The sequence below is a fragment of the Heterodontus francisci genome, chromosome 43 (genome assembly GCF_036365525.1).
Source record: "Heterodontus francisci isolate sHetFra1 chromosome 43, sHetFra1.hap1, whole genome shotgun sequence".
NCBI classification, from domain to species: domain Eukaryota; kingdom Metazoa; phylum Chordata; class Chondrichthyes; order Heterodontiformes; family Heterodontidae; genus Heterodontus; species Heterodontus francisci.
The window spans coordinates 23,670,074-23,696,821 of NC_090413.1; the positions used below are offsets into that span (position 1 = coordinate 23,670,074).

General features: G+C 43.5%; 1 protein-coding gene across 2 annotated transcripts in view; it reads right to left on the reverse strand.

Annotated features, from left to right (window-relative positions):
- The window catches only part of rtbdn (retbindin), a 46,227-nt gene that overhangs the window by 8,712 nt on the left and 10,767 nt on the right, over window positions 1-26,748 (reverse strand). For both annotated transcript variants that reach the window (XM_068021174.1, XM_068021173.1), the window contains 3 exons: window positions 11,408-11,495; window positions 9,058-9,186; window positions 6,903-7,014 (listed from right to left, as the gene is read on the reverse strand). In XM_068021174.1, coding sequence (XP_067877275.1) covers window positions 6,903-7,014; window positions 9,058-9,186; window positions 11,408-11,495 — 329 coding nt within the window. The remainder of the gene's footprint in view (window positions 1-6,902; window positions 7,015-9,057; window positions 9,187-11,407; window positions 11,496-26,748) is intronic.

A 26,748-nucleotide genomic window follows, 5' to 3' on the forward strand; every position in this document is an offset into this window, starting at 1 on the left:
ACTTTGCAACTGTCTTTACCAAGGAAGAAGATACAACCCAGGCAATGTTGAAAGAGGAGGTAAATCGGACACCAGAGGGGTTTAAAATTGATAAAGAGGAAATATTAGATAGGCTGTCTGTACTTAAAGTGGATAAAGCGGCAGGGCTGGATGAGATGCGTCCAAGGATACTGAGGGAAGCGAGGGTGGAAATCGCAGAGGCACTGGCCATAATTTTTCAGTCTTCCTTAGATGCGGGGGTGGTGCCAGAGGACTAGAGGATTGCAAATGTTACACCCTTGTTCAAAAAAGGGTGTAAAGATAAGCCCATCAACTACAGGCCAGTCAGTTTAACGTCGGTGGTGGGAAAACTTCTAGAAAAAACAATTTGGGACAAAATCAATAGTTACATAGACAAATGCAAGTTAATTAAGGAAAGCCAGCATGGGTTTCTTAAGGGAAAATCATGTTGAACTAACTTGCTGGAGTTTTTCAGGAGGTAACAGAGAGGGTTGATAAGGACAATGCTGTTGATGTGATGTACAAAAGACATTTGATACAGTGCCACACAACAGACTTGTGAGCAAATTTGTAGCTCATGGAATAAATGGGACGGTTGCAACATGGATACGAAATTGGCTGAGTGACAGGAAACAAAGAGTAGTGATTAGTGGATGTTTTTCGGGCTAGAGGAAGGTTTGTAGTGGAGTTCCCCAGGGATCAGTGTTGGGACACTTGCTTTTCCTGATATATATTAATGACCTAGACCTTCGTGTACAGGGCTCAATTTCAAAGTTTGCAGATGATACGAAACTTAGAAGCATTGTGAACTGTGAGGAGGATAGTGTAGAACATCAAAAAGACATAGACAAGTTGGTGAAACGAACAGACAGGTGGGAGATGAAGCTTAATGCAGAGAAATGTGAAGTAATTCATTTTGGTAGGAAGAACATGGAGAGACAATATAGAATAAAGGGTACAATTCTAAAGGGGGTGCAGGAGCAGAGGGATCTAGAGGTATATGTGCATAAGTCATTGAAGGTGGCAGGACAGGTTGAGAGAGCAGTTAATAAAGCATACAGTATCCCGGGCTTTATTAATAGGGGCATAGAGTACAAGAGCAAGGAAGTTATGTTGAACTTGTATAAGACACTAGTTCTGCATCAGCTGGAGTATTGCGTCCAATTCTGGGCGCCGCACTTGAAGAAAGACATGAGGGTATTGGAGAGAGTGCAGAAAAGATTCACGAGAATGGTTCCAGGGATGAACAATTTCAATTATGAAGACAGATTGGAGAAGTTAGGACTGTTTCCTTGGAGAAGAGAAGGCTGAGAGGTGATTTGATAGAAGTATTCAAAATCATGAGGGGTCTGGACAGAGTAGATAGAGAGAAACTGTTCCCACTCGTGAAAGGATCGAGAATGAGAGGGCACAGATTTAAAGTATTTGGTAAGAGAAGCAAAAGTGACATGAGGAAAAACTTTTTCACGCAGCGAGTGGTTATGGTCTGGACTGCACTACCTGAGAACGTGGTGGAGGCAGGTTCAATTGAAGCATTCAAAAGGGAATTAGACAGTTATATGAAAGGGAAGAATGTGCAGGGTTACAGGGAAAAGGCAGGGGAATGGGACTGAGGGAGTTGCTCTTTCAGAGAGCCAGTGTGGACATGATGGGCCGAGTGGCCTTTTCTGTGCTGTAACAATTCTGTGATTCTGTGACTCAATGCCTTCAGGAGACGAAGGATTGGGAGGCAAGGAGGGAAAATATAAGTCCATAAAATTTTAACTTGTCATACAACTACTTCTTCACTTAGAGAGTGGTTCAAGTGTGCAAATTGCTACCACATGGAATAGTTGAGACAACTAGCATAGATGCATTTAAAGGGAAGCTAGACAAATGTATGAGGGAGAATGGAATAGAAGGTTAGATGGGGTGAAATGAAGAGGGATGGAAGGAGGCTGTTATGGAGCATAAGCACCAGCATGGACCTGTTGAGCTGAATTGCCTGTTTCTGTGCTCTATATTGTGTATATGGTCATGTGTGTTTATTTTTATTACAATGAGCTTTTATATGTAAACTTTATTCTTTCATGGGCTGTGGGCGTCGCTGGTTAGGCCAGTATTTATTGCTCATCCCTAAATGCCCTTGAGGAGGTGATGGTCAGCCACCTTCTTCAACTGCTGCAGTTCCTGTGGCGTAGGTACACGCACACTGCTGTTAGGAAGGCAGTTCCAGGATTTTGACCCAGTGAAAAAATTCCAAGTCAGGATGGTGTGTGGCTTGGAGCAGTGCTTGCAGGTGGTGGTGTTCCCATGCATTTGCTGCCCTTGTCCTTCTAAGTGGTAGAGGCCACAGGTTCAGAACATGCTGTTGAAAGAGCCTTGGTGAGTTGCTAAAGACATATACAGTTATACCCCTTCAGTAAATAGTTTTGTCATTAGAATATTTGGAACATTTTTAGCACTAGTATGTCATTGCTTCTCTGAACCTTCCTTTGGAACCCCATAACTCTCATACACTGCACTGAAATCAAAATTCATTACTTTATCTCCTATTGTAGCTCATTCTTTCCTAGGACCTCAAAACTCCCTTCAATCTTTGTTCTTACAAACCATAGGCTTTAAGATTCAAGCTTAATGTCACCCAATCATGACTATTTGACTAATCCTGTTATTTAACTGTGTGCAACTCCTAACCCATCAACTACTTTTCTCAATTTAAAATAATTATTTGAAAGCTCTGTGTGACTCCTTTATCCAATTTGCCCTTTATCTGGAGCCCTATTTGTTAAGATTTTTAATGGGTTGATTCTCACCCATTCCTTCCTTTTCCGCTCCTTGGATAAGAAAGAATATTTATCATAGAGACATAGGAATGTATTAGGTTGGAAGAGACCTTTACTTTGGGCTCACCTTGCCAGACTGTTTGAAAAATATTCCACACTATTTTCTCTGATACTTTAGTTTAGAGATACAGCACTGAAACAGGCCCTTCGGCCCACCGAGTCTGTGCTGACCATCAACCACCCGTTTATACTAATCCTACACTAATCCCATATTCCTACCACATCCCCACTTGTTCCTATATTTCCCTACCACCTACCTATACTAGTGACAATTTATAATGGCCAATTTACCTACCAACCTGCAAGTCTTTTGGCTTGTGGGAGGAAACCGGAGCACCCGGAGAAAACCCACGCAGACACAGGGAGAACTCACAGGGAGAACTTGCAAACTCCACACAGGCAGTACCCAGAATTGAACCCGGGTCGCTGGAGCTGTGAGGCTGCGGTGCTAACCACTGCGCCACTGTGCCGCCTCTCAATCACTTTTGAAGTTTCCCTCAATGGTATCCAGATCACTTGATTTGAGATGCATTTGTTCAAATGCAGCTAATGAATGCCCCAAAAGATCAAATTACACCAACCCTACATGCTCCCGTTTTCAAATAACTAGCAACAGGGGCCAGAAGTCTGCAGCTCTCGTCCTATTGCAGCCAGCACAATCTCTTTGGACCAGTGCACTTTTTCTAACTTCATTCCAAAATCCAGAGAGCATCGTATGGCCTTGTTATTTTGGACATCGATCTTTCCAGCTTAATTCTGTCAATTCTCACAATTCCCGTGTTGATAATTTGTTGGAAGCAGATATTCCCATCCTTGTAGGTTTGCTTGTTTTCTGCGAGTCCTTACAGCAAGCTTTTTTCTTTCCTCTAGTCCCAGCCCATTAGCTGCTATTAAAACGAAGAACCTGAATCTTTCATGTCCCAACCAATGAATTGTTTTCGAAGTACAATCGCTATCATCATTTAAGCAAATATAACAGCCAATTTGTGCACTAACAGTAACTGAGATAAATTAATCTAATCTTGCTGGAGGTGCCTGAGGGAGAAATGTTTCCCAGGACACCAGCAGAATTTCCCTGCTCTTCTATTAATTGTTCCATGGGATCTTTTATGCCCCCCTGAACAGGTAGCTGCTGCCACAGTTTAATGTGTCATTCATTGGACAGCACCTCCAACAACGCAGCACTCTCTCAGTACCGCAGTGAATTCTCACCTTCGGTCATGTGCTCAAGTCCAGGAATGCAGCTTGAGCCAAAGTCCTTCCTACTCAAAAGGGGAAATTGCTACTAAATGAGCCAAGTAAACGAGAGAGAAAAGCATTGAAGAATAGAGCACGTATCTTAACGGATGAATCTAAGCAGGTTTCCTAAAGGATATGGCTGTAATTGAGACAATATCTGCCTGTGGGCTTGTGTGTTTCGTGCTGGTCACCGCATTACAGGAAGGATGTGATCGCATTAGAGAGGGGATTTACAAGGATGTTGCTAGGAATGGAGAATTTTAGCTTTGAGGAAAGCTTGGATAGGCTGGGATTGTTTTCTTTGGAACAGAGAAGGCTAGGGGGAGATCTAATTGAGGTGTATAACATTGAGGGACCGAAAGACAGTGAATAGGGAGGACCTATTTCCCTTAGCAGGGAGGTCAACAACCGGGGGCATAGATTTAAAGTAATTGGTGGAAGGATTAGAGAGAAGTTAAGGCAAATTATTTGCACCCAGAGGGTGATAGGGGACTGGAACTCGCTGGCTGAAAAGGTGGTAGAGGCAGAAACTCTCATCACATTTAAAATGTGCTTGGATAAGCACTAGAAGTGCATAAAACCTACAGGTCTATCCACCAAGAGTTGGAAAGTCGGACTAGGCTGGATAGCTCTTTTGCTGCCGACACAGACATGATGGCCGCCTTCTGTGCCATAAATTTTCTATGGCCGGAATTTTACGCCACCCCAGCGGGTCGGATGGTGGCGTGGGGGCGGCGTAAAATTGAGCAGCAGGCTCCGGGAGGCCTACCCGCCCTGCTTCCGCCTCCGGACAAGTTTATGGTGGTCAGGTGGGGGGAAACAGCCCGCCCGAGGCCCATCAAGACCCTTAATGGACACTTAAGGGCCCTCACCCGCCTCCACGGGTATTTTACCCGTGGCAAGCGGGTGTGCTGGGGATGTGAAAGGCCACCCAGTGATAACTGCCAGCCTTTCCGTGCCCTGGTGGGGGGCTATGGCAGTTGGGCACAGGGTGCTCGATTGAGGGCCACCCCCGCCTCCCAACCCACCCCCAGGACCCAAGACGCCCCCCTCCCCCCAGACAACCACTCCAGCCTCAACAGGGGAGGACAAATCCCCCTGGTGAGGCATGCCCCTACTTACCTTCCCTCCTCGATCCATGGAATTGGCTGGGCTGCAGTCCCAGCAGTGGCCACCGCTCTCGGTGGCGCTGCTGGGTCTAAGAGCTGCCAGCCCACTGATTGGCCGGCAGCTCTCTGAAGCGGGACCTCCTCCCTCAAGTGGGTGGAAGTCCCGCCCAGGGACAATTAAAGCCCGGGGTCCCGGAAAATGCGGGACAGATCCCCGGGATGGGCGGAAGCGGGTTCGCCACCAACTTTCAAGTCAGAGTCCGGCTCCCATCCATCCACCGTAAAATTCTGGCCTATGTTTCTATCTTTCGATGTTTGTTAAATTAACAAAAAGTCTGAGCCTAATATGTGACTCAAATGGCTCCATTACTCTCGTTCTGGCTCTTGTAACAGGTACATGTACTATATTTAAATACCAGCTTCACCAATATCAAATAATAATGGCAGACAAAGACTTGCGTAGCAACCACAGAAATGATTTAGCAGTCTATTAATAATTCAAAGAAATTTTATGCTTAAAAATAGAATGTTTCAATAATTTGCGTTAAGCAATGTAAATAACAGGACAAAATTGGAATTTAATGCTAAAATGTAATTGGAATTAATCAGATAATTTGAATTAAGAGTAGATTGTAATTGCCTCCTAAGGTATTGCCTGCTTCAACAGTCACCCTTCCTAATTCCACAACTCCATTACTCTTGAGGTCTTAGTTATTATAATCCCGAGAAGATTAAACTACTAGAGATTCATTCTTGCGCTTCAGAAAGCTGCTTTGGGCCTTGCTATCTGCGAAACTCCCCATCAAATTGATGAAAATAATATCTTCCCCAGATTATTCGGTGATGTAAAATGCATCAATGTCTCTTCAGGAGCCATTTACATAAGGCTACAGGGGGTTTTATGCCTCTATTCTCTCAGTGGAAAATGAGATCTGACAGAGCTTTGCAGACAAATGGGAATTTTGAAGTCACATTTTACAGCTCAAGGGCACATGAATGAACAATGCAAACATTATTTTAAAAAAAACACCCATTTCATTTTCTCCCTGAGGTCACTCTGCACCATGCACTCCCCACCACCGCTCCCCACCCCCGGCCATTCTGAAGTCAAGTACATAGCGGCTTGTGGCCCATCCAGCTCCTGAATTAACAGATAAAAAGGTTGAGCACAGCTGGTTGGGAGCTGACCTTCACCTCCAATTTTGCCAGTGTGCCGCCTTCTTTGGAGACACCAGGTGCCTCTGCTTGAACAATGCCAGCTTGGCTGCAAAGGGAACTGTGGTCACTGACCCGTGTCCTATCACACCCGAGCTTCTCTGCAGCATCAAAGCATTTTTCAGCTCAAAGAAAATGAAAAAGTAGGATTTCTGCCTTATCACTCCTTCCAGAAAGTCTTACACAATGTTTCAGATGCAATAAATTACTTTGAAGTGCAATTACTGTTACGTGGGCCATTTTATGCACAACAGGATCCTACAGACAACAGTGAGATGCATGATCTGTCGTAGGTTGAGGGAGGAATATTGATTGGACAGAACATCAGATGAGCCAACTGCCCTAACAGTGCAATCTTCTACTGGATTGCTAGATGATGTGACTAAGTCCTGGAGTGGGGCTTGAACCCCCATGCCTTTTGATTCTAACCCAGTGGTGTCACTGACTGAGCCAAACTGGCAGAGTGGGATTGGTAGTGTGTTAATTTCAGCTCTAGGCATGCTGTCGTTCCTACCTTATTGTAAGGAATACAGTCTGAAGTGCAGGTGCCTTGAGTGCGATTTGACCACTTTAAATCTGAATTCCAGTTCCTAACACAGGTCCGATCATTCTCACATGCTTTGTACCTGTTGGGGAGAATGGAACTGTTTCAGCAACAGCCATATCATCAGAGTACTCCTATTAAGCTTGTTTAAAAATGTATGAGTTCAATAGTATCGCTGTGATCAAGTATGCCTGCTTTTACAATGATATTTTCATTGGGCAAGTAATTATAAAGCTGTTTCTGGGAAAGGTTCTCTCAGCTCAAGATACCTCCTTTCCCATCAGTTCTGCAGGCACTGACTGCAGTGGTGCCATTTCATGTGTGCTTGGTATCCTCCCATATGTTGCCCAAATGGTTGATCGTGTGTTGGCAAGCTATTCGACTGTGGGAAGCACCACAGGCAAGCTGGGCTCTATTGCCACCTATTGGTGATTGGCAAAGGAAATTTTAAAGGTAATTAGCAAAAGAACCAGAGGCAACACAAGTGAAAAAAAATTACACAGTGAGTTATGATGATCTGGAAATGTGCTGCCTGAAAGTGTGGTTGAAGCAGATTCAATAGTAACTTTCAAATGGGAATCAGATAAATACTTGAAAAGGTAAAATTTGCAGGACTGTGGGGAAAGAGCAGGGGAGTGGGGCTAATTGGATAGATCTTTCAAAGGGCTGACAGAGGCACGATAGGTCAAATCCCCTCCTTCTGTGCTGCATCATTCTATGATTGTATGAATGAGCATTCAAGTCCATGCATGTCAGTAGGTGTCTCTAGATGGCAAGCAGGAGTAGAAGATCCTGGCTGACTTTGTTTTCCCATCTCCTGGCCAGGTGTGTGAAGACCAATTTGAACGCTCCACAACTCTCCCAGCTAAGATCAGCTACCAAACCAAACTAGGATTGAATCTGGAAATTCTCTGGTCGGTATGACTCAGTTCCATGACAGACAGTGCATTTACTAACCCACACGTAATGGAAGTGGCAGTAAGTGGGAGGGACAGGGGCAGATCTCTCTGTGAACTGGCTCTCATCCGACTTTTATAGTTACCACTTGTCAATAAAATAATACATCACAGAGACGTGGTTTTCTGTCAGGTTATTATTTTTTGAAGATGTTTGAGGAAACAAGAAATTTGCTGGAATCCACTTCACAAAGTTGCCTCTTGGCCTTGTTGGAAAATGAGATCAGTATAGCTAGTACCGATATTCAGTCTGCTGCACCACTGAAGCTGGGGTCTAGAGTTCTGTCTCGTCACTCTTCTGATGTTTTACCAACTTTATCCAAGGAGTAGCGGAGCCACACAGATCAAGAATATACCCAGTTTAGCCCCTGGTCTGGGTGGACTTAATTGATATCAACTGGAGAGCATGTGGACAGTAAACAGATCTTGACTTTAAGATGGAAAAATCAGAAATTCTTCCCCATTGCAGTCATGACGCAGTGGCCTTGCTGGAAGTGTGCTCACGTGGAGATTTGGACAACACATAATCAGGGTGAGCAGAACGCTCCCTGCTGTGCAGCAGCATGCTAACACTTGATGCTTAAGCTCACTCGAACTGAAGGGTGAGCAATGCTGTGGTGAGATTTTTCTTAAGCCTGTCTGCCTACATATAACCTTGTGATACGGGTTGGTAATTGGTTGGGAGGTAGAAGACAGAGGGCAAGGATAAGGGGTTCTTTCTGTGATAGGCGCAGTCCCTACTTCCTCGTCTCACCATTGGTGGTGGTGCCTTCAGTTGCCTTGGTCCCAAGCTCTGGAATGCCCTCCCTAAACCTCCCCACCTCTCCTCCTTTAAGACAGTCCTTAAAACCTACTTCTTTGACCAACCTGTCCTCATATCTTTTTATGTAGTTTGATAATCAAATTTTGTCTGATAATGCTCCTCTGAAATGCCTTGAGATGTTTTACTACTTTTAAGGTGTTGTATAAATGCAAGGTTTTATTGTTGATTCTTATAGGTGAGAGAGATGAAAAGAGTTCATCCCATCAGCCTGTATTTAATCTAAACCCAGATGCTGGAAGGGAAAGGACCATGTTGCGATTCACTGTGCCATTTACATACCCACCCAGTATTCTCAGATCTGAGTTGTTCAGTCCCTAAACATCTGCATGAGCATCAGTGTACTTACCACTGGTCACAGAAGCTCTGACAGAGTGGTACGTTCAGAAGGGAATTGGGATGACTTGGGCTCAACCAAATTGTAGCAAATGGAGAGCAACCATAGAAACACGATAGCTGTTTAAAGAACTGCTCGCACCTAGAGAAAACAGAAATTAATTATCATATTTTTGTATTGCCTTTTTTACATCAATAATACCCAGTCACTTTTCTTTTTCCCCTTTTACTCTGGTTCTGTGGGAATCTCTGGGACTTCACCAAAATGGTAATTTTCCATATGCTGCTAGCCAATGTTCAGACATAAAATGCAATTACAGCAAGAGTCACTGGACAGCGAAGAGCAGTGTATATCCTGGCTGATTTCTCTCTTCCATATCTCAGGGCACTTTCGCTATATGAAGTGCTCCATCCACTAATTGCTGTTCTGACTAGGACTACTTAGCTCAACTCAGACAGGGAAATCAAACTTAGGACCTTCTAGTCCATACAATCTAGTGTGATCACAGACTATTCATTGGGGGGCTTCCCCCTCTTTCTTTGTAGTAAGTGGGGAGTTAATTGCAGAGAATTATTCTTTACCTAAATGCAATGAGTCAAATCATAACCTCCAATACAGAGGTCACACCACAAAGTGTTGACTGAGTGATCTATGTTGACCAGGATATCCTTGTTCTTCAAATAATGCCGTGGGGTCTTTTACTTCCACTCGAGGGAAGACGAAACCTCTGTTTAATGCCTCATCCAAAAGAAGGCACCTCTGGCAGTACAGCACTCCCTCAGTACTGCACTGGAGTGTCAGCCTCGCTTATGTACTGGAGTGGGGCTTGAACCCACAAACCTCTGACTTCTGTTACCCACTGAGCCATGGCTGAAAAATACAAAACTGGTTGAAACTACATAGACAGATGAATGTTTCTTGGAGCACCTTTCCAGTTTAATTTGCATATCATTTAAACAGCTGTACCTTGAATCCAATTTTTATAAAACCATTACGTATATTAAAAATGATTAACTTCTAGTTGTTCCAATGTGATAGAGATAGGCCATTGGAGTTTAATGCGTGACTATCATAACTTATTATCCTCTTTTGGAGATAGATTACTGACTGCTGGGAAATGACATCATTCCCAGCATGCTAATCAAGACAGTATAAAACCAAAATGTGAAATTATAGCCTCCAAAATGTGCAGGGTTTGGGTTGGGGTGGGATGTTAAAATACTAAAAATCTGAATCCCGACCCCAATCTGCCTACTTCCATTTTAAAGGAGGGATGTGAGAAGACATCCAACCACTCCCAGGAAGTTGGTTGGAAATTTAAATATATTGAGGCTGACAAGGGTATAGGAACAGGAGGAGGCCTATCAGCCCCTCAAGCCTGTTCCGCCATTCAATTAGATCATGGCTGATCTGTATCTTAATTCTATTTATCCACCTTGGTTCCGTATCACTTTATACTCTAGCCTATCAAAAATCTATCAATCTCAGTTTTAAAAATTTTCAATTGACCTAACCTCAATAGCTTTTTTGGGGAGGGAAGAGTGTTCCTGATTTCCAGTACCCTTGTATAAAGAAATTCTTCCTGGTATCTCCCCTGAACAGCCCAGCTCTACCTTTAAGGTTATGCCCCCTTGTTCTGGATTCCACCACCCCCCCCACCCCCGCCACCAGAGGAAATAGTTTCTCTCTATCTACCCGATCAAATCCTTTAATCATCTTAAACACCTCAATTAGATCACCCCTTAAATCTTCTATACTCAAGGGATTACAAGTCTAGTCTATGCAAACGGTTCTCATAATTTAACCCTTTTAGTCCAGGTATCATTCTGGTGAATCAGTGTTGTACCCACTTCGAGACTGAATTGAAATACAAAATTGTTGGATGGTGTCACTTTCCTTCTGTGGCCAGGATTCAAATCTGATTGAGACTGATGGGAGCAAAGTCTTCGTCGTGCTGGCTGTACGAATCCGACACGAATAGATTTGGGGCAGTTTCAGCCACTTCTTACTAGTCATATGCCCATAACATAGAAATACAGCCCATTATTTTTCACGATCCATTAATTGGCAATCTCAAACATAGAGGTCAGAAGATGGCTGAAAAAAAAATCACCCTGGTGCACTATGTGGCACTCGGTATATTGTAAGGACAGAGATAATGGAGCTTTGCTCTGTGCCTAATCTTACTATACCTGACCTGGGGGTACTTGTGCCTGAAATGAAAAGGATTCTATTCTTCAATAGATCATCTCTCACCTTGTGCAATACAAAGAAAAACTCACTAGGTTCACCTCAGGCGATTTATTGAGAAAAAAATCCATTTAAAGTGATTGATTTTTTTTCTTTAAGATGTTATACTAACTTTTTACTTAAGAGTCCACATCGGTTCCAGGACTCAGCCTCTGGTGAGGTATTCATCTTATCTTTTATGTTCGCTGTGCAGCAAGCATCTGTAATTCAAACAAGTACAGTATGTCATATCCAGGAGCTTAAAATACAAAGAGTATCAGTCAGACTTAAATAGCTAAAACCACCCAGGATTGATTCATTGACCACATTCGAAACCATTAGTAGAGGCACCCCAATTAGTGTTAACCCCTGTAATACTTTATGCTCTGTACCTTCATTGTCTGTAGGACCAGTAACCTTAAACTTGGGGCACATTTAACTATTTGGGAAGGCTGCTTTGAAGTAGGAACAGTGGAACAGGACTGAAATTAACCCATAAAACGAGACCATCTTGATTAAGATGTGACACTTGAGAGAGATGCTACCAGGTCGTGTGTAGGTGACAAGTAAAATTCCTCCTTTATCCAAACTAATAAGACTTATGCAACAGCATGACTTTTTTTTTCCATTTCCCACACCAACTATCGTTTCTTTCCGAGTTACTTCATCAACTAGTACGAAATGAAGGGAAAGTTTTATACTACACCTCCATGCCTGGGTCAACTTATTGCACATAGGAACATAGACTGTTCCTGGCAAAGGAGAGAGGTAACCTTCATCACAAAGTCCGGGCTGGATTCAAAAACCAGTGCCTGGGCGACGATTAGGTAATGTCCTCATTTCCGAACACTATTTGCATTTTTATAACATACACTTACCCATAAGGAAAGACTTGCATTTATATAGCGCCTTTGACAAGCTCAGGACATTTCAAAGCACTTTACAACCAATTAAGTAATTTTGAAGTGCACTCAATGTTCTAATGTCGGTAACACAGCAGCTAATTTCTGCACAGGAAATTTACATAAACAGCAACCTAATGATACTGCTTTGTTGATTGAGGGATAACTATTGGCCAGGACACCTGAGGAAGTCTGCATTGTTTACCTGTCAAAGAACAAAGTGAAGGTTTTGTGATACCTTGGATTCTGGAAGCTGAAAACCGCCCGTTGAATCCTCAGGCAATCTTCACCAATTTATAAGTGTTATATTCCAGAAAGCCAGTTGGTGAAGGATAGTACTGGAACCAATCTTTACTCAGCTGAACATTTATTTACAGAGTGAAACATTACAAGCATACACCTCCTAATTCAACCACCTCAGTTTCAGTAAGTGCCTCTTTATATGTGCTCAAGTGAAACCTCAATGCCCTCTACCTGCATATAATTAAACATAAATGATGTACAATTAACAGCAAATTGTACATCTTGTTTCCTGCTAAGTTTTTAAGCGATAGGTATTCTGCAACTCTATGCCACTGCTATGTCCAGACTGGCCAACAGAGTATGGCAAAATGGTGCACTGACACGGAACACAAAAGTCCGAGTGTATCAGGCCTGTGTCCTCAGTACCTTGCTCTATGGCAGCGAGGCCTGGACAACGTATGTCAGCCAAGAGCGACGTCTCAATTCATTCCATCTTCGCTGCCTCCGGAGAATACTTGGCATCAGGTGGTAGGACCGTATCTCCAACACAGAAGTCCTCGAGGCGGCCAACATCCCCAGTTTATACACACTACTGAGTCAGCGGCGCTTGATTTGGCTTGGCCATGTGAGCCGCATGAAAGATGGCAGGATCCCCAAGGACGCATTGTACAGCGAGCTTGTCACTGGTATCAGACCTACCGGCCGTCCATGTCTCCGCTTTAAAGACGTCTGCAAACGCGACATGAAATCCTGTGACATTGATCACAAGTCGTGGGAGTCAGTTGCCAGCGTTCGCCAGAGCTGGCGGGCAGCCATAAAGACAGGGCTAAAGTGTGGCGAGTCGAAGAGACTTAGTAGTTGGCAGGAAAAAAGACAGAGGCTCAAGGGGAGAGCCAACTGTGTACAGCCCCGACAAACAAATTTCTCTGCAGCACCTGTGGAAGAGCCTGTCACTCTAGAATTGGCCTTTATAGCCACTCCAGGCGCTGCTTCACAAACCACTGACCACCTCCAGGCGCTTATCCATTGTCTCTCGAGATAAGGAGGCCAAAGAAAAAAAGAGCTGAGGTCTGGCATTTTGCTCAATACTATCACCACTGCAGGGATTCCTTGACAGAGTATGATGTCCATCACATTACTAATGATCCCTGGAAGTTTCTTTTTGTAATAATCCACTCAGAATGCTATTCAAATGCACACATAATTTGCCGTGAACTCATTTAATACCGCTGTAGCTCACTTCTAGTTTTCAGTACAGTGTCTTCTTGCAAACATTATTTTAATTACAGTAATTATTGATCCAAATAATAAAATGTCAGCATCTTCCCCTTCAGATTTTTTTGCTGCTGTCTCTTACATATTTTCTGCTTGTAGTTGTGCAATTGCATTAAGACTTGAATGTTTGACAACCTAGCTTTGTGAATATTTTAAGAAAGCTTCTTTTTCCTTCTCTACATTGCTGTAAATCGTGGGTTCAGAGCCCAAACTATATAATCACTTATGAAATAAAAGTGGCCACTTGGACAGGGTGTTGGGGGGGTTGTCACCATTTGAAGAAACATGTCCCCAGGTGAGGAGGGGTGAAAATTCAAGGGAGTGGGCAAAAAGATGCAGGAGGCAGTCTAGGTAAACAGCTGAGCAATAAAGTGACTGAGGCATAGAATCATTTGAAGATTGTTTCACACTGAAACCTAATGTGCTTTGCTAAATGTAGAAGATTTGCATGTTATATACTGTTTTAGGGAAGTGGCCTTTTAATCACTCTCATCCATGACCTTTTCAAAGACCTGATGTTTTGATTTTACCAGTCTTCTTGTACAAATGCATCTTTTATCTTTGCCTGTGGTAACTCAGTGCCATGGGTGTGTTGGATCATACCCACAGGGAGCTGGATGAATGCACCAAAATTAACTTCTCTGTCTTTGGGCACAAGGAGTCCTTCATCATTGGTTACAAGCTCAGGTCCTAGAGCTGTAACACCATCATTCAAATATATTGTCTCTGCTCAAGTCCTAGTTTTGTACTGTGGAGAGCAAGGGCAAAATTTTGCCTACCCTTTTCTGTTATTGCATGCAGGAGGAGGGTGGTAATCAGCTAGTCAAGGGTGTGATAGGTCAGGATTTTTTTTCAGGGGCTGGGGAAAATAGATAAGTGACCTACATAGAGAGCCTATTGCATGCACAGCTTTGGTTAACCCAGAGGGGCCTTCACTGGGCTTTCACAACATTGCAAATGAAATCTGCTGTGACAAGGAGCACGCTGGAAGGGAAACAGGAACCTCTGTTGTTCTGCTCAGTGACAGTGCAAGTTTCCCAGTACTCAGAATATGATGAAACTTCCCATCCTGTGACAGTGGGGATCAGATCAACTCTGAAGCAATGACGACTTATGAGTAGCTTCAGAAATAAGGTTTCCAGTTTCAAAACAAAAATGCTGCCAAGGACGATCCCAACACTTTTCTCTGGAAGCATAATTAAATATATAGGCTGAGGTTTTCCTCAACACGCCACCTGATTTTCATTTACTGTAATGGGGAGAAACATATTGAAGCATTTAAGATGATAATTAAAAGGAGTTGACAGGGTAGGTCGATAGAAACTATTTCCTCTGGTGGAGGAATCCAGAGCAAGGGGTATAACATTAGAGCTAGGTTGTTCAGGGTTGATGTTACGATGTACTTCTCCGGACACACAGTAGAAGGAATCTGGAACTCTCTCACCCAGAAACCTATTGAGGTCAATCGGAAATTTCCTGAGATTGATACATTTTTGCTGTCAAGGGTATTAAGGATTATGGAACCAAGACAAGTTAATGGGGTTAAGATACTGATCAGCCATGATTATATTGAACAACAGAACAGACTCGAGGGGCTGAATGACCTCCTCCTGTTCCTACGTAACTTGAAAGGTGGAAAATTTGGACCCGAATGTACAGGAATCAGGAGTAATTCCTACACTAGTTACTAAACAATGTGAAATGTCATTTAATTTATTTCCAGGTTCTTTTGATGCTTACATTTAAATTAGACTTCTCAATTAAAATAGAATACACATGCACAGCTGAGTGGTTGGGTAAGGCCTTCCATTCCCCCAAATACATGCACTTTCCGGAAAGGTGGGCTGCCACTGGAAGGTGATCCTGAATTAGAAATTTTGGCTGTTTTTTTCCTTCCCTAGCCCAGTGACTCTGAGGTCAATTGTAGCCATTCCTAAACACTTCACCTTTGAGAACAGGGATTGCAAACTCATTGGGATAGCGAAGAATTACGACTATTGGAAGGACTGGAATAACTCACACCCATCCCCACCCCTCAAAACAACTGCGTAAAACTCAGTAGTTCTCCAAATCTTAAATGTGTTTCAACTGCCACATGCCGAAATCTACTCTGACTAAAAATTTTCATGGTGGCACTGCCTTGTTATTACTTACCAGTAGTGGTCAGAGATTGCACAAGTGCATTTTTCCCACTTCCAATTTCTCCCTCTGCCCTTCTGTCCTGACATGTTGTCCAGGCTAACATTTATCCCTAAACCAACACTAAAAACAGATTATCTGTTTATATCTTTGCTGTTTGTGGGAGCTTGCCGTGTGCAAATTGGCTGCCGAGTTTCCTACATTACATGACGACTGCACTTTAAAGTTCTTCATTGGCTGTAAATTGCTTTGGTATATCCTGAGGTTATCAAGCATGCCACATAAATGCAAGTCTTTCGCTAGCTGTTGCATCCATGAGGCGCTGTGGGCCATCAGCAGCAGCAGAATTGTACTCGACCACAATCTGTAACCTCATTGCACGGCGTATCCTGCACTCTACCATTACCATCAAGCTGGGAGACCAACCCTGGTTCAATAAAGATTGCAGGAGGGCATGCCAGCAGCAGTACCAGGCGTACCTCAAAATGAGGTGTCAACCTGGTGAAGCTCCAACCCAGGACTACTTGCGTACCAAACTGCGTAAGCAGCATGCGATAGACAGAGCTAAGCGATCCCATAAGCAGCGGATCAGATCTAAGCTCGGAAGTCCTGCCACGTCCAGCCATGAATAGTGGACAATTAACTGGAGGACGTGGCTCCGCAAATATCCCCATCCTCAATGATGGGGGAGCCCAGCACATCAGTGCATAAGAAAAGGCTGAAGCATTTGTGACAATCTTCAGCCAGAAGTGCCAAGTTGATTATCCATCTCCGCCTCCTGCTGAAGACCCCAGCATCACAGATGCCAGACTTCAGCCAATTCGATTCACTCCACGTGATATCAAGAAATGACTTAAGGCACTGGATACTGCAAAGACCAAGGACCCTGACAACATTCTGGCAATAGTACTGAAGACCTGTGCTCCAGAACTTGCCACTCCCCTAGCCAAGTTGTTCCAGTACAGCTACAACACTGGCATCTACCTAGCAATGTGGAAAATTGCCCAGGTATGTCCTGTACACAAAAAGCAGGACAAGTTCAATCGGGCCAATTACCGCCCCATCAGCTTACTCTCAATCATCAGTAAAGCAATGGAAGGTGTCGGCGACAGCGCTATCAAGCGGCACTTGCTTAACAATAACCTGCTCCGTGATGCTCAGTTTGGGTTCCACCAGGGTCACTCAGATCCTGACCTCATTACAGCCGTGGTCCAAACATGGACAAACGAGCTGAACTCAAGAGGTGAGGTGAGAGTGACTGCCCTTGACATCAAAGCAGCATTTGACCGAGTATGGCATCAAGGAGCCCTAGCAAAACTGGTCACTGGGAATCAGGGGGAAAACCCTTCGCTGGTTGGAAGGAAGATGATTGCGGTTGTTGGAGGTCAATCATCTGAGCTCCAGGACACCACTGCAGGAGTTCCTCAGGGTAGTATCCTAGGCCCAACCATCTTCAGCTGCTTCATCAATGACCTTCCTTCAATCATAAGGTCGGAAGTGGGGATGTTCACTGATGATTGCACAATGTTCAGCACCATTCGTGACTCCTCAGATACTGAAGCAGTCCGTGTAGAAATGCAGCAAGACTTGGATAGTATCCAGGCTTGGGCTGATAAGTGGCATGTAACATTTGCACCACACAATGACCATCTCCAACAAAAGAGAATCTAACCATCTCCCCTTGACATTCAATGGCATTACCATTGCTGAATCCCCCACTGTCAACATTCTGGGGTTACCATTTACCAGAAACTGAACTGGAGTAGCCATATAAATACTGTGGCTACAAGAGCAGGTCAGAGGCTAAGAATCCTGCAGCCAGTAACTCACCTCCTGACTCCCCAAAGCCTATCCACCATCTACAAGGCACAAGTCAGGAGTGTGATGGAATACTCTCCATTTGCCTGGATGGGTGCAGCTCCAACAACACTCAAGAAGCTCGACACCATCCAGGACAAAGCAGCCCACTTGATTGGCACCCCATCTACAAACATTCACTTCTTCCACCACCGACGCACAGTGGCAGCAGTGTGTACCATCTACAAGATGCACTGCAGCACTGCACCAAGGCTTCTTAGACAGCACCTTCCAAACCCGCGACCTCTACCACCTAGAAGGACAAGGGCAGCAAATGCATGGGAACACCACCACCTGCAAGTTCCCCTCCAAGCCACACACCATCCTGACTTGGAACTATATTGCCGTTCCTTCACTGTCGCTGGGTCAAAATCCTGGAACTCCCTTCCTAACAGCACTGTGGGTGTACCTACCCCACATGGACTGCAGCGGTTCAAGAAGGCAGCTCACCACCACCTTCTCAAGGACAATTAGGGATGGGCAATAAATGCTGGCCTGGCCAGCGACGCCCACATCCCATGAATGAATAAGAAAAAGTAATGTGTATTCCCCTCTCCCCTTTCTGATGAAGGCACTGAATTGGTTGGGGCTATTATCTCCTTGGCACTGACAATTCTCTGCTACTGTACGCCAGCGGCCAGTTTACACGTAACCACAGATTGAGGGTGTTGGCAGGCTATTCAAGTTTGGAAGGCATCATGACCGAACCTAATCCCATTACAAACACACACAGAGATGCAAATGAAGGGAGTTATCTATCACTGGATATCAATCAGGTGCCGGAACCCTGGGTGATATTTGCCCTCCCTGCTCAGCCCGGCTCAATGTTATCAATTCTACTCTCACCCAGCTAAGGTCAGCGAGTTCAAGTATTAAGTGGGGAACCAAGCTTGGTCCGTGCAGATAAGGCTACTCGTTACTATGTGAGTTCCGCAGTAAAAAGTGCATTTGTCAGCAGTCACCATGATAGATGTGGTAACTGAACGCCCTGTTGTAATTGGCGCTGTGACCATGTCTGGTGAAATTCTGGTCAGATCATTGTAACATTGCGTTTTTATTTTGGGTTACAGTTGAGTGGCCTTGCTGTGCGTCCCTCATTATTGCCTGTTGCTGGCAGCAGCCAGTACCGGGAGCCAGGTTTTCGGATAATTCCCTTCTCTCAGTTCAGCCTCATGATTTTTATTTTCTCAGAGCGGGCTGTAAAATCCTCTCTACATTCAGTTCTCAAGCATTTCATTGGGTAAACTTTCCTCTCCAGACAAGGTCAGACAACACACAGCTTACACTACAAACGGATATGATTTGGGTTCTTGCCTACATTTCTCAGCTCAGTAAGCTCGCAGCTTTAGCTGTGCTGTTGCACAGAGATACCACAGGAATGGCACACAAAGCTGGCTGTTTTCATGTGGCGTAACAGCTGGACTATACAGTAGTCCTGCCAAAACCTGGGAACATCAAAGGGAAGAGAAGCAACAAAGTACGATTTTTATCAAGAAAGATCTGCATTTACCAGCATCTGTCACAACCTCAGGGCATCCCAAAGCGCTTACAGCCAGTGAAGTACTTTTGAAGTGTAGCCACTGTTGTGGGAAATACGGCAGCCAATTTCTGCACAGCAAGCTGCCACAAACAATGTGTTAGTGACCAGATCATTGATTTTTTTTTTAAAAAGGTGTTGGTTGAGGGATATACATTGGCCAAGACACCAGGGATAACTCTCCTGCTCTTCTTTGAATGGTACCAAAGGATCTTATATGACCATTGTGAGTACAGGCGGGGCCTCAATTTAATGCCTCATCCAAAAGTTGGCACCTCCGTCAGTGCAGCCCTCCCTAAGTACTGGACTAGGAGTGTCAGCCTAGATTATGTGCTGAGGTTCCTGGAGCGGGACTTAAACCCACAACCTTATAACACAGAGGTGAGAGTGGGTCGGGAGTGCTTTAATAATGAAGCATGAGGTATCACGACAATATGGGACAGACTAGGTGGATCCGTTGGATTTTTCCTGTCTGACATTTTCATATGACTCATGCATGTTCTGGACCTGGTGTTCAATGACTTCGATTACAATCACAGACACAGGAAGATGGACAACCTTACAAAATATTTGTGAAATTGTGAAAGTTGCTTCAACATTTGACACCAAAATCTGTTTAACCTTGTGAGCAGGTCGAGATCTGTTTTGCTGTGTTTGTTTCTCAGACCCCTGAATCTCTACATCACTAATCGCTAGGCTTAAACCTTTCGCCTGCTAATCTCCATTTAAAGAAATTCTAGCACCTACCCTCAGAACAGCAAATCCTTGCTTACATGAATTGCATGAAAGCAAATCCCATTCCCCTGGGACTGAAGGATTTAATATTTGCTCCTGTTCTGCATCATTCCTGTTTTTCTCTCCTTTGAATCATAGAATCTTATAGAACAGAAGGAGGCCATTCGCTCCATCGTGCCTGTGCCAGCCCTTTCAGCTATTCAATTAGTCCCACTCTCCTGCCTTTTTTTCCTATAGCCCTGCAAATTGTTCCTTTTCAAGGACATAGCCAACTTCCTTCTGAAAATTACTGATGAATCTGCTTCCGCCACCCTTTCAGGCACTGCATTCCTTCTCCACTCCAGATTGATTGTTGGTAGACTATTTGACTGAGGGAGTAAGGCATCACAGCCAAAGTCAATCTTATGCTTTCCCAGCATCGACACACTTGCACTCTCCAGTGGCGATCAATGAATAATCAGAAGAAAGAAGCCTGACTGATGTTCCCATTTAAAAAAATTCAATCTTGGGATGTGGCCATTGCTGACATCACTAGGGGAAACAGAGTGTCTGGCTAGTCCAGTTTAATGGGCAAAGCACATTGGTGTGCGACTGGAATCACATATAGACCAGACCAGGTAAAGACCTCTTCAAGTTTCTTTTCCTAAAAGGCATTAGTGAACATGTTGGGGTTTTAATGACAATCTAACAGCTTTGTGGTCATTTTTGTTCCCCGGTACCAGCTTTTTAATTTCTAGATCTTGTTATAACTGAATTAAAATTCTCAACCCGCCATGGTGGGATTTGAACTCCCGTTTCTGGATTACTGGTCCAGGCCTCTGAATTACTAATTTATAGCATAAAATACATAACCACTGCACTCCTGTAGCACTACATACAGACAAGGAAGGTCTCGTGTACAAAATCTGGAGTGAGTTTGTTGATTACATTTAAGGTGACAGTGAGGTGTTACAATTGGTCCCAACAGCTCTGGAATGGAAAATCAGCCAAGGTTCCTGCTCCTGAATTCCATCCATTGACTTCTGCTGAAAATGCTTTTGTGTAGCTACTGGGTGGGGAGAAGGTTGGGAGTTACTGAGGTGACCTCCAAAGTCTGAAATTCTGTCAGGAGTCACGGCTTTTCATCTTGCCTGAAGGTGTTCAGTTTCTTGCCTTCTGAGCTACCCACTGTGACTCAGTGGGTAACACTCTCACCTCTGAATCAGAAGATTGTGGGTTTAAGTCCCATTCTAGAGACTTGAGCACAAAATCTAGGCTGACTCTCCCAGTGCAGTACTGAGGCAGCATGGCAATGCCGGAGGTGCCGTATTTTTGGATGACTGCCCTCTCAGGTGGATGTAAGAGGTCCCATGGCACTATGTGAAGAAGAACAGAAGAGTTCTCCCTGGTTTCCTGAGCAATATTGATCCCTCAACCAATATAACTGAGAAACAGATGATCAGTGCTGTTTTGTGGGATCTTGCTGTGCGCAAATTGGCTGTCGCGTTTCCTACATTACAACAGTGTGTACACTTCAAAAGCACTTAATTGGCTGTAAAGCACTTTGGGACATCCTGAGGTCGAGATATATGCTATATAAATGCAAGTCTTTTCTCTAAAAGCAGGAAGAGCATTATACAGAGTGAATTAGGAATAGATTAGGCTTACAGGTCTGATAAAAGTATCCGCTGGAAACATTAAGATGAGTTTTCTTTTGAGAATCAGCCAGGCTCGCTAAATATTTCTAGTATGGCCAGCTTTTATTTTCTCCATTAAGCATTATTGCAACTCAAATCGTCTACTCGCCCCCAGCACGAAAGGAGAGTTCCCTGTCTTGCAAGTGAGTTAAGTACATGAAAAGGACAAAAGCAAAAAAGATCCTTAAGCGTAGGTCGTCTAAATAATCCATATCTAGCAATGAGTTACAAGTTGAAATTCAATCAAACTGTTCTGATGAGGTTATAAACTAAAGGGAGTTAAGCTTGAACGGTTCCTGTACATCAGCAGGATGTGGCCATTGATTTTGCTGTTTTAAATGCACTGCCAGCAGTTTGTTATTCTTTATGTCGAACAGTGCATAGCCTCACAGCAAAATAGTTCTTTTTAAAATCAATAAGTAATCAGTGCATGAAATATGGTAGCAGGGGAAGTAAAGGCGAGAGGTGAGATCTGGAGATGTGCTGAAAGGTAGGGAGAGGGCACAGTGGACAGATGTAAAACTTGCACATTTTACGAGGGGTTGGTGAGAGAATGAAGGTGATCAGAGCAAGTAACAGGTGGTCATTGGTTTAACAGAAATGCTCAGAATTATGAGGGGTTTTGAGAGAGTAGATAGGGAGAAACTGTTTCCACAAGGAGGGTCAGTGGCCACAATTTAAGAAGCACTTGAAAAGGTGGTATATAAGTGCAAGTTCTGTTTATTTGTAGGTGACTCCAGAACAAGAAATCAGCTTACACTTAATGGGCTCAGCCCAGTGCATGGCCTCACTCCCCAACATTCAATTCTTCCAGGAGAAGACAAGGTCATCAAGAAGCAAAAAGATTTAAATAAAAATAGTCCCTTAATTCCAGATATTTAACACCACTTATGCCAGGTAATTCTCTGATTATAGCCTTCTGTAATTCAGGTGATGCGATTATTATGTGGTAATGACGTCAACTAGCTTCCTTAATATCAAACCTGCACACTGCAGCCCCTACGTCCCAATATATGTTCCCTTTCCAACTAAGAGGGTAAGTGCACACATCCAAAATTGCTGTATCTCAATAATGCTCTCCAAATCTCTTTTATAGGTGCTTGGTAGTGTTCACCATCTAGTTTTTCTCTCATCCTCACTGCCTCTGCTACAGATGGTGTGGTAGGATTGGGATTCACAGGAAAAGTGTGTGCGGGCACAACACTTGAGCACATGATCTAGCCTGAGACTCCAGTACTGACGGAGTGCTGGACTGTTGAAGGTGTCTTTTGGACGCAACCTTAAACCGAGGGCTGTCTGCCCTTTCAGGTGGGCCTAAAAGATCCCGTGGCATTATTCAAAGAAGAATAGGGGGTGTTCTCACCTGTTTTTTCGCCAATATTTATCCCTCAACCAATATCTTTTTAAAAAACTGATTATCTGGTCATTTATTTCTTTGCTGTTTGTGGGAGCTTGCTGTGCACAAATTGGCTGCTGTGTTTCCTACATTACAATGGTGACAACACTTCTAAGATATTTCATTGGTTGTATATCGCTTAGGGATGTCCTGAGATTGCGAAAGGTGCTATATAAATGAAGTCTTCCGTTCTAACACATCTCGCCGACCAGAGGATTATATCTAGGACAGTTCTGCTGGAGGTGTAATATTAAGCCATACAGTCAGGAAGGGACCCAAACTCCATCCCTTATCTGTGCAGAGTTATCTGATCTCAACTGGGGTGCCGACGGAGCAATACAGTTTGCCTCAAGTGTTTCTTGGTGCATGAAAGAAAGAAAATAAAATAAACCACACTTTCAGTGGACCTTTAGTGCAGTTTGGGATCTGAATGGACATCAGTCAGCACTGCAACAGGAGATGAAAAGAAAGATCTGGTCCAAAACAAAAAGAAAATTGAAGCCTCTGCAAATTGTCCTAATTTTGCTGCTCGATTGCTGCAGAGAAAGGTGATAACCTGCCATGTAATCTAGTAAAAACAAGATTAGCATTGGTGCACTCAGCAGTTTTGCTAGATTGAATTAAGGGTCCATTTACAATTTATAGATATGGCCTTGATAAAAATGGTGAAATGAGGGGAAATAGGCAATTGTTTTATTATCGTTCATAAGGAACTTGGTGTTAGAAAGCTCTGCTTGCACCTTTCGGAGTATTCGGAGTACAAATTAAATCTGGACAGTTAGGGATTAAGTCTCCTCTCTCTAGTGATTTTTTAGGACTCAGCATTGAAGTTGGACAAATTCAAGTGGATGGAAATTGACAGCAAAAAGGCTAAATACTAACTGGACATTTTCATCTGAACAAAGGACAAAAAAACAACCTGATAACTGTTACTCAATGGGAGGAGGCAATATTTGGCTGAAGATAATTTTGTTCTCACTTCATATGCGGCAAGTTCTACACAGGGACGTAGGAGCAGGAGTAGGCCATTCAGCCCATCGAGCCTGCTCTGCCATTCAATACGATCATAGCTGATCATCCACTTCAATGCCTTTTTCCCCACACTATCCCCATATCTCTTTATATCACTGGTATTTAGAAATCTGTCAATCACTGCTTTAAACATACTCAATGACTGAGCTTCCACAGCCCTCTGGGGTAGAGAATTCCACAGATTCACAACCCTCTGAGGAAAGAAATTTCTCATCTCCGTCCTAAGTGGCTTCCCCCTTATTTTGAAATTGTGTCCGCTGGTTCTAGCCTCCCCAACCAGGGGAAACGTCTTACCTGCATCTACCCTGTCTATCCCTTTAAGTTTTCTGTAGATTTCAATGCGATCACCTCTCATTCTTCGAAACTCTCGAGAATACAGGCCCAGTTTCCCCAATCTCTCTTCATAGGACAGTCCTGCCATCCCAGCAACAAGTTCTACCTGGCTTGGGGAGTTCCTTTTAACATAGCCAGCTCTGATGCATCCATATGCCAATATTTAGAAGCATTTTGAGAAGTCAACTGACACAATGTTGAGAGCAGTCTGTTGTGAACTTAGGGTGTTTAAACACAGGAAGAGGAATGTAGGAACCTCTGAACTTTATCCAACCCATGTTTTGTGAGTGCCATTGGAGCACTGAAATTTTAAACTCTAGGAGGACACAGTGTGAAAGGGCCATGAGAAAGCTTCATGTACAATTCTATCAAAACATAGATAGATGCAAATAGATGCTTGCGGTTTTAAAGAAAGACTTCCAATTATAATCGAGCCTTTCACATCTTCATGACATTCCAATGCGATTTACAGCCAATGATGTACTTTAAGTATGGTCACTGTTGTATTGCAGGAAATGTGGCAGCCAATTTGTACACAGCAAGATCCCACAAATAGCAACGTGATAACGAGGAGGTAATTTTTTTTTTTATTGATGTCGTTTGAAGGGTAAATATTGGCCAGGACACTGGGGAGAACTCCCTACCCTCCATCGAATAATGCCCCGGGAACTTTTGCGTCCACCTAAGAGGGCAGATGGGGCATCGGTTTAACATCCCATTCAAACAATTCCCACTTCTTTGATTCACTGACTGGGTTGCTATAACAAAGTTCTCTTCAATAAACAAACATGAAAGCATATGAAGAGTAGATATCATTCAAAGGAAACAATTACATTGTTGCTGAATCCTTGGACATAAAACCAGTTCTGGTCTGAAGGGTTTAACTCTCCAGGCCCTCGTTGCTCATAGTATTAAGATTAATGTCTTAGAGGAAGTAATCAACAGGGATAATGCTCCAGCCAGACAGTGAAGGCAGATGTCTTCCTAGCGTTAATGACAAGCACTGCGTACTCTGCCATTTGAGAAGGCACCATGAGGGTGACCATTTTCAAACGTGCTTTTTGTCACACACAGCTATTGCTCATTACTGACTGTGTCCTTCAGGCACGGTCAAATGTGACTTCAACAGCAACAACTTATATTTATATAGTGCCTTTAATGTAATAAAATGTCCCAAAGTGCTTCAAAGGAGCATTATAAAATAAAGTATGACTTCATTCAGCGACTTCCCTCTGCCAATTAAATGGGGACTGGACTACAGTTAAATTGGAGCTTCAGGGAATCAAGAACTGTACAAAAGCATGAAACTTCAAATTGCTTAGGATTTGTTCAAAGAATCTAAAATCTTGCAGATCAAACAGTATGTGGGCTACTGTGATTGGAATTTTTTTCCAAATGGCTAAGCTTAACTCTTTCTGGAACAGAATATTGCTGCAATTGATATTTAGGAGAGGAGCTCTCCTGAACTTTTGAGATACACTTTGATCCTCACGTCTAAGTTTTAGATGGGTTTGAGTGTCACTTACAAGAGGTATTGGGAGGTCCATTAAGCCCTTACTCCAGTCACAGCTTTGTGAAATAGTGTCTTCAGGATTGTGCAAATCCATTATCTTGTAAAGTGAGCGAATATGAAAGCAGCATTCTCCACCTAAAGAGACGTCCAAAGCATCCACCAGAAAACTTGTATCTATGTCATGCCTTTGTTACGAAAGTGCTTCTATATTTTTAGTTAAGTATATGTTTTTGAGGACTTCTATTTAAATTGTGGGGATGGATTCATTTGAAGGCTGAAGATTTCAAAGAAGCTGGACTTTGCTTTGTTGTTGACAGTTCATTGAAAGGACACTGAGATGTTGTCTAAAACAGCCCTGCTGGAAGGTCTTTGCTTTAAGCAATAAACAACAGAAACCTTGGGGAAGATTTTTACAGAGAAATAACAGGTCAAGATTTATAGGGGTCAGATGGCTTGACTCTTGAGATATTGTTTTTGGTTTTGCTTTGGACAGTGTGTTGGGGAGTGAACTGTATTGAGGACAGTATGAGAAAACCAGTCAAGAGAGCAGCCACCATCAGCTCACCCTCTTCCATCTCTTTGAGAACTTCCCGAGAATCAAGTATAAGAAATAGAGAAACTGTTGCTGCGTTTCTTCTAAAACGTCTGCCAGAAACTCCTGATGCTGCATTTCTCCTGAAAAGTCTGCCAAACTGATCTTCAATGTCGCCTGAAAAGAACTGTTCCGGAAAGATCCCACTGACAGCCATCTACGCGTATTTGGGATGCCAAACCAAAAAGGTACAACTGACATCTTTCCATATCTTCTCTTTTCTCTTCAAGAATTAGCAAGTATT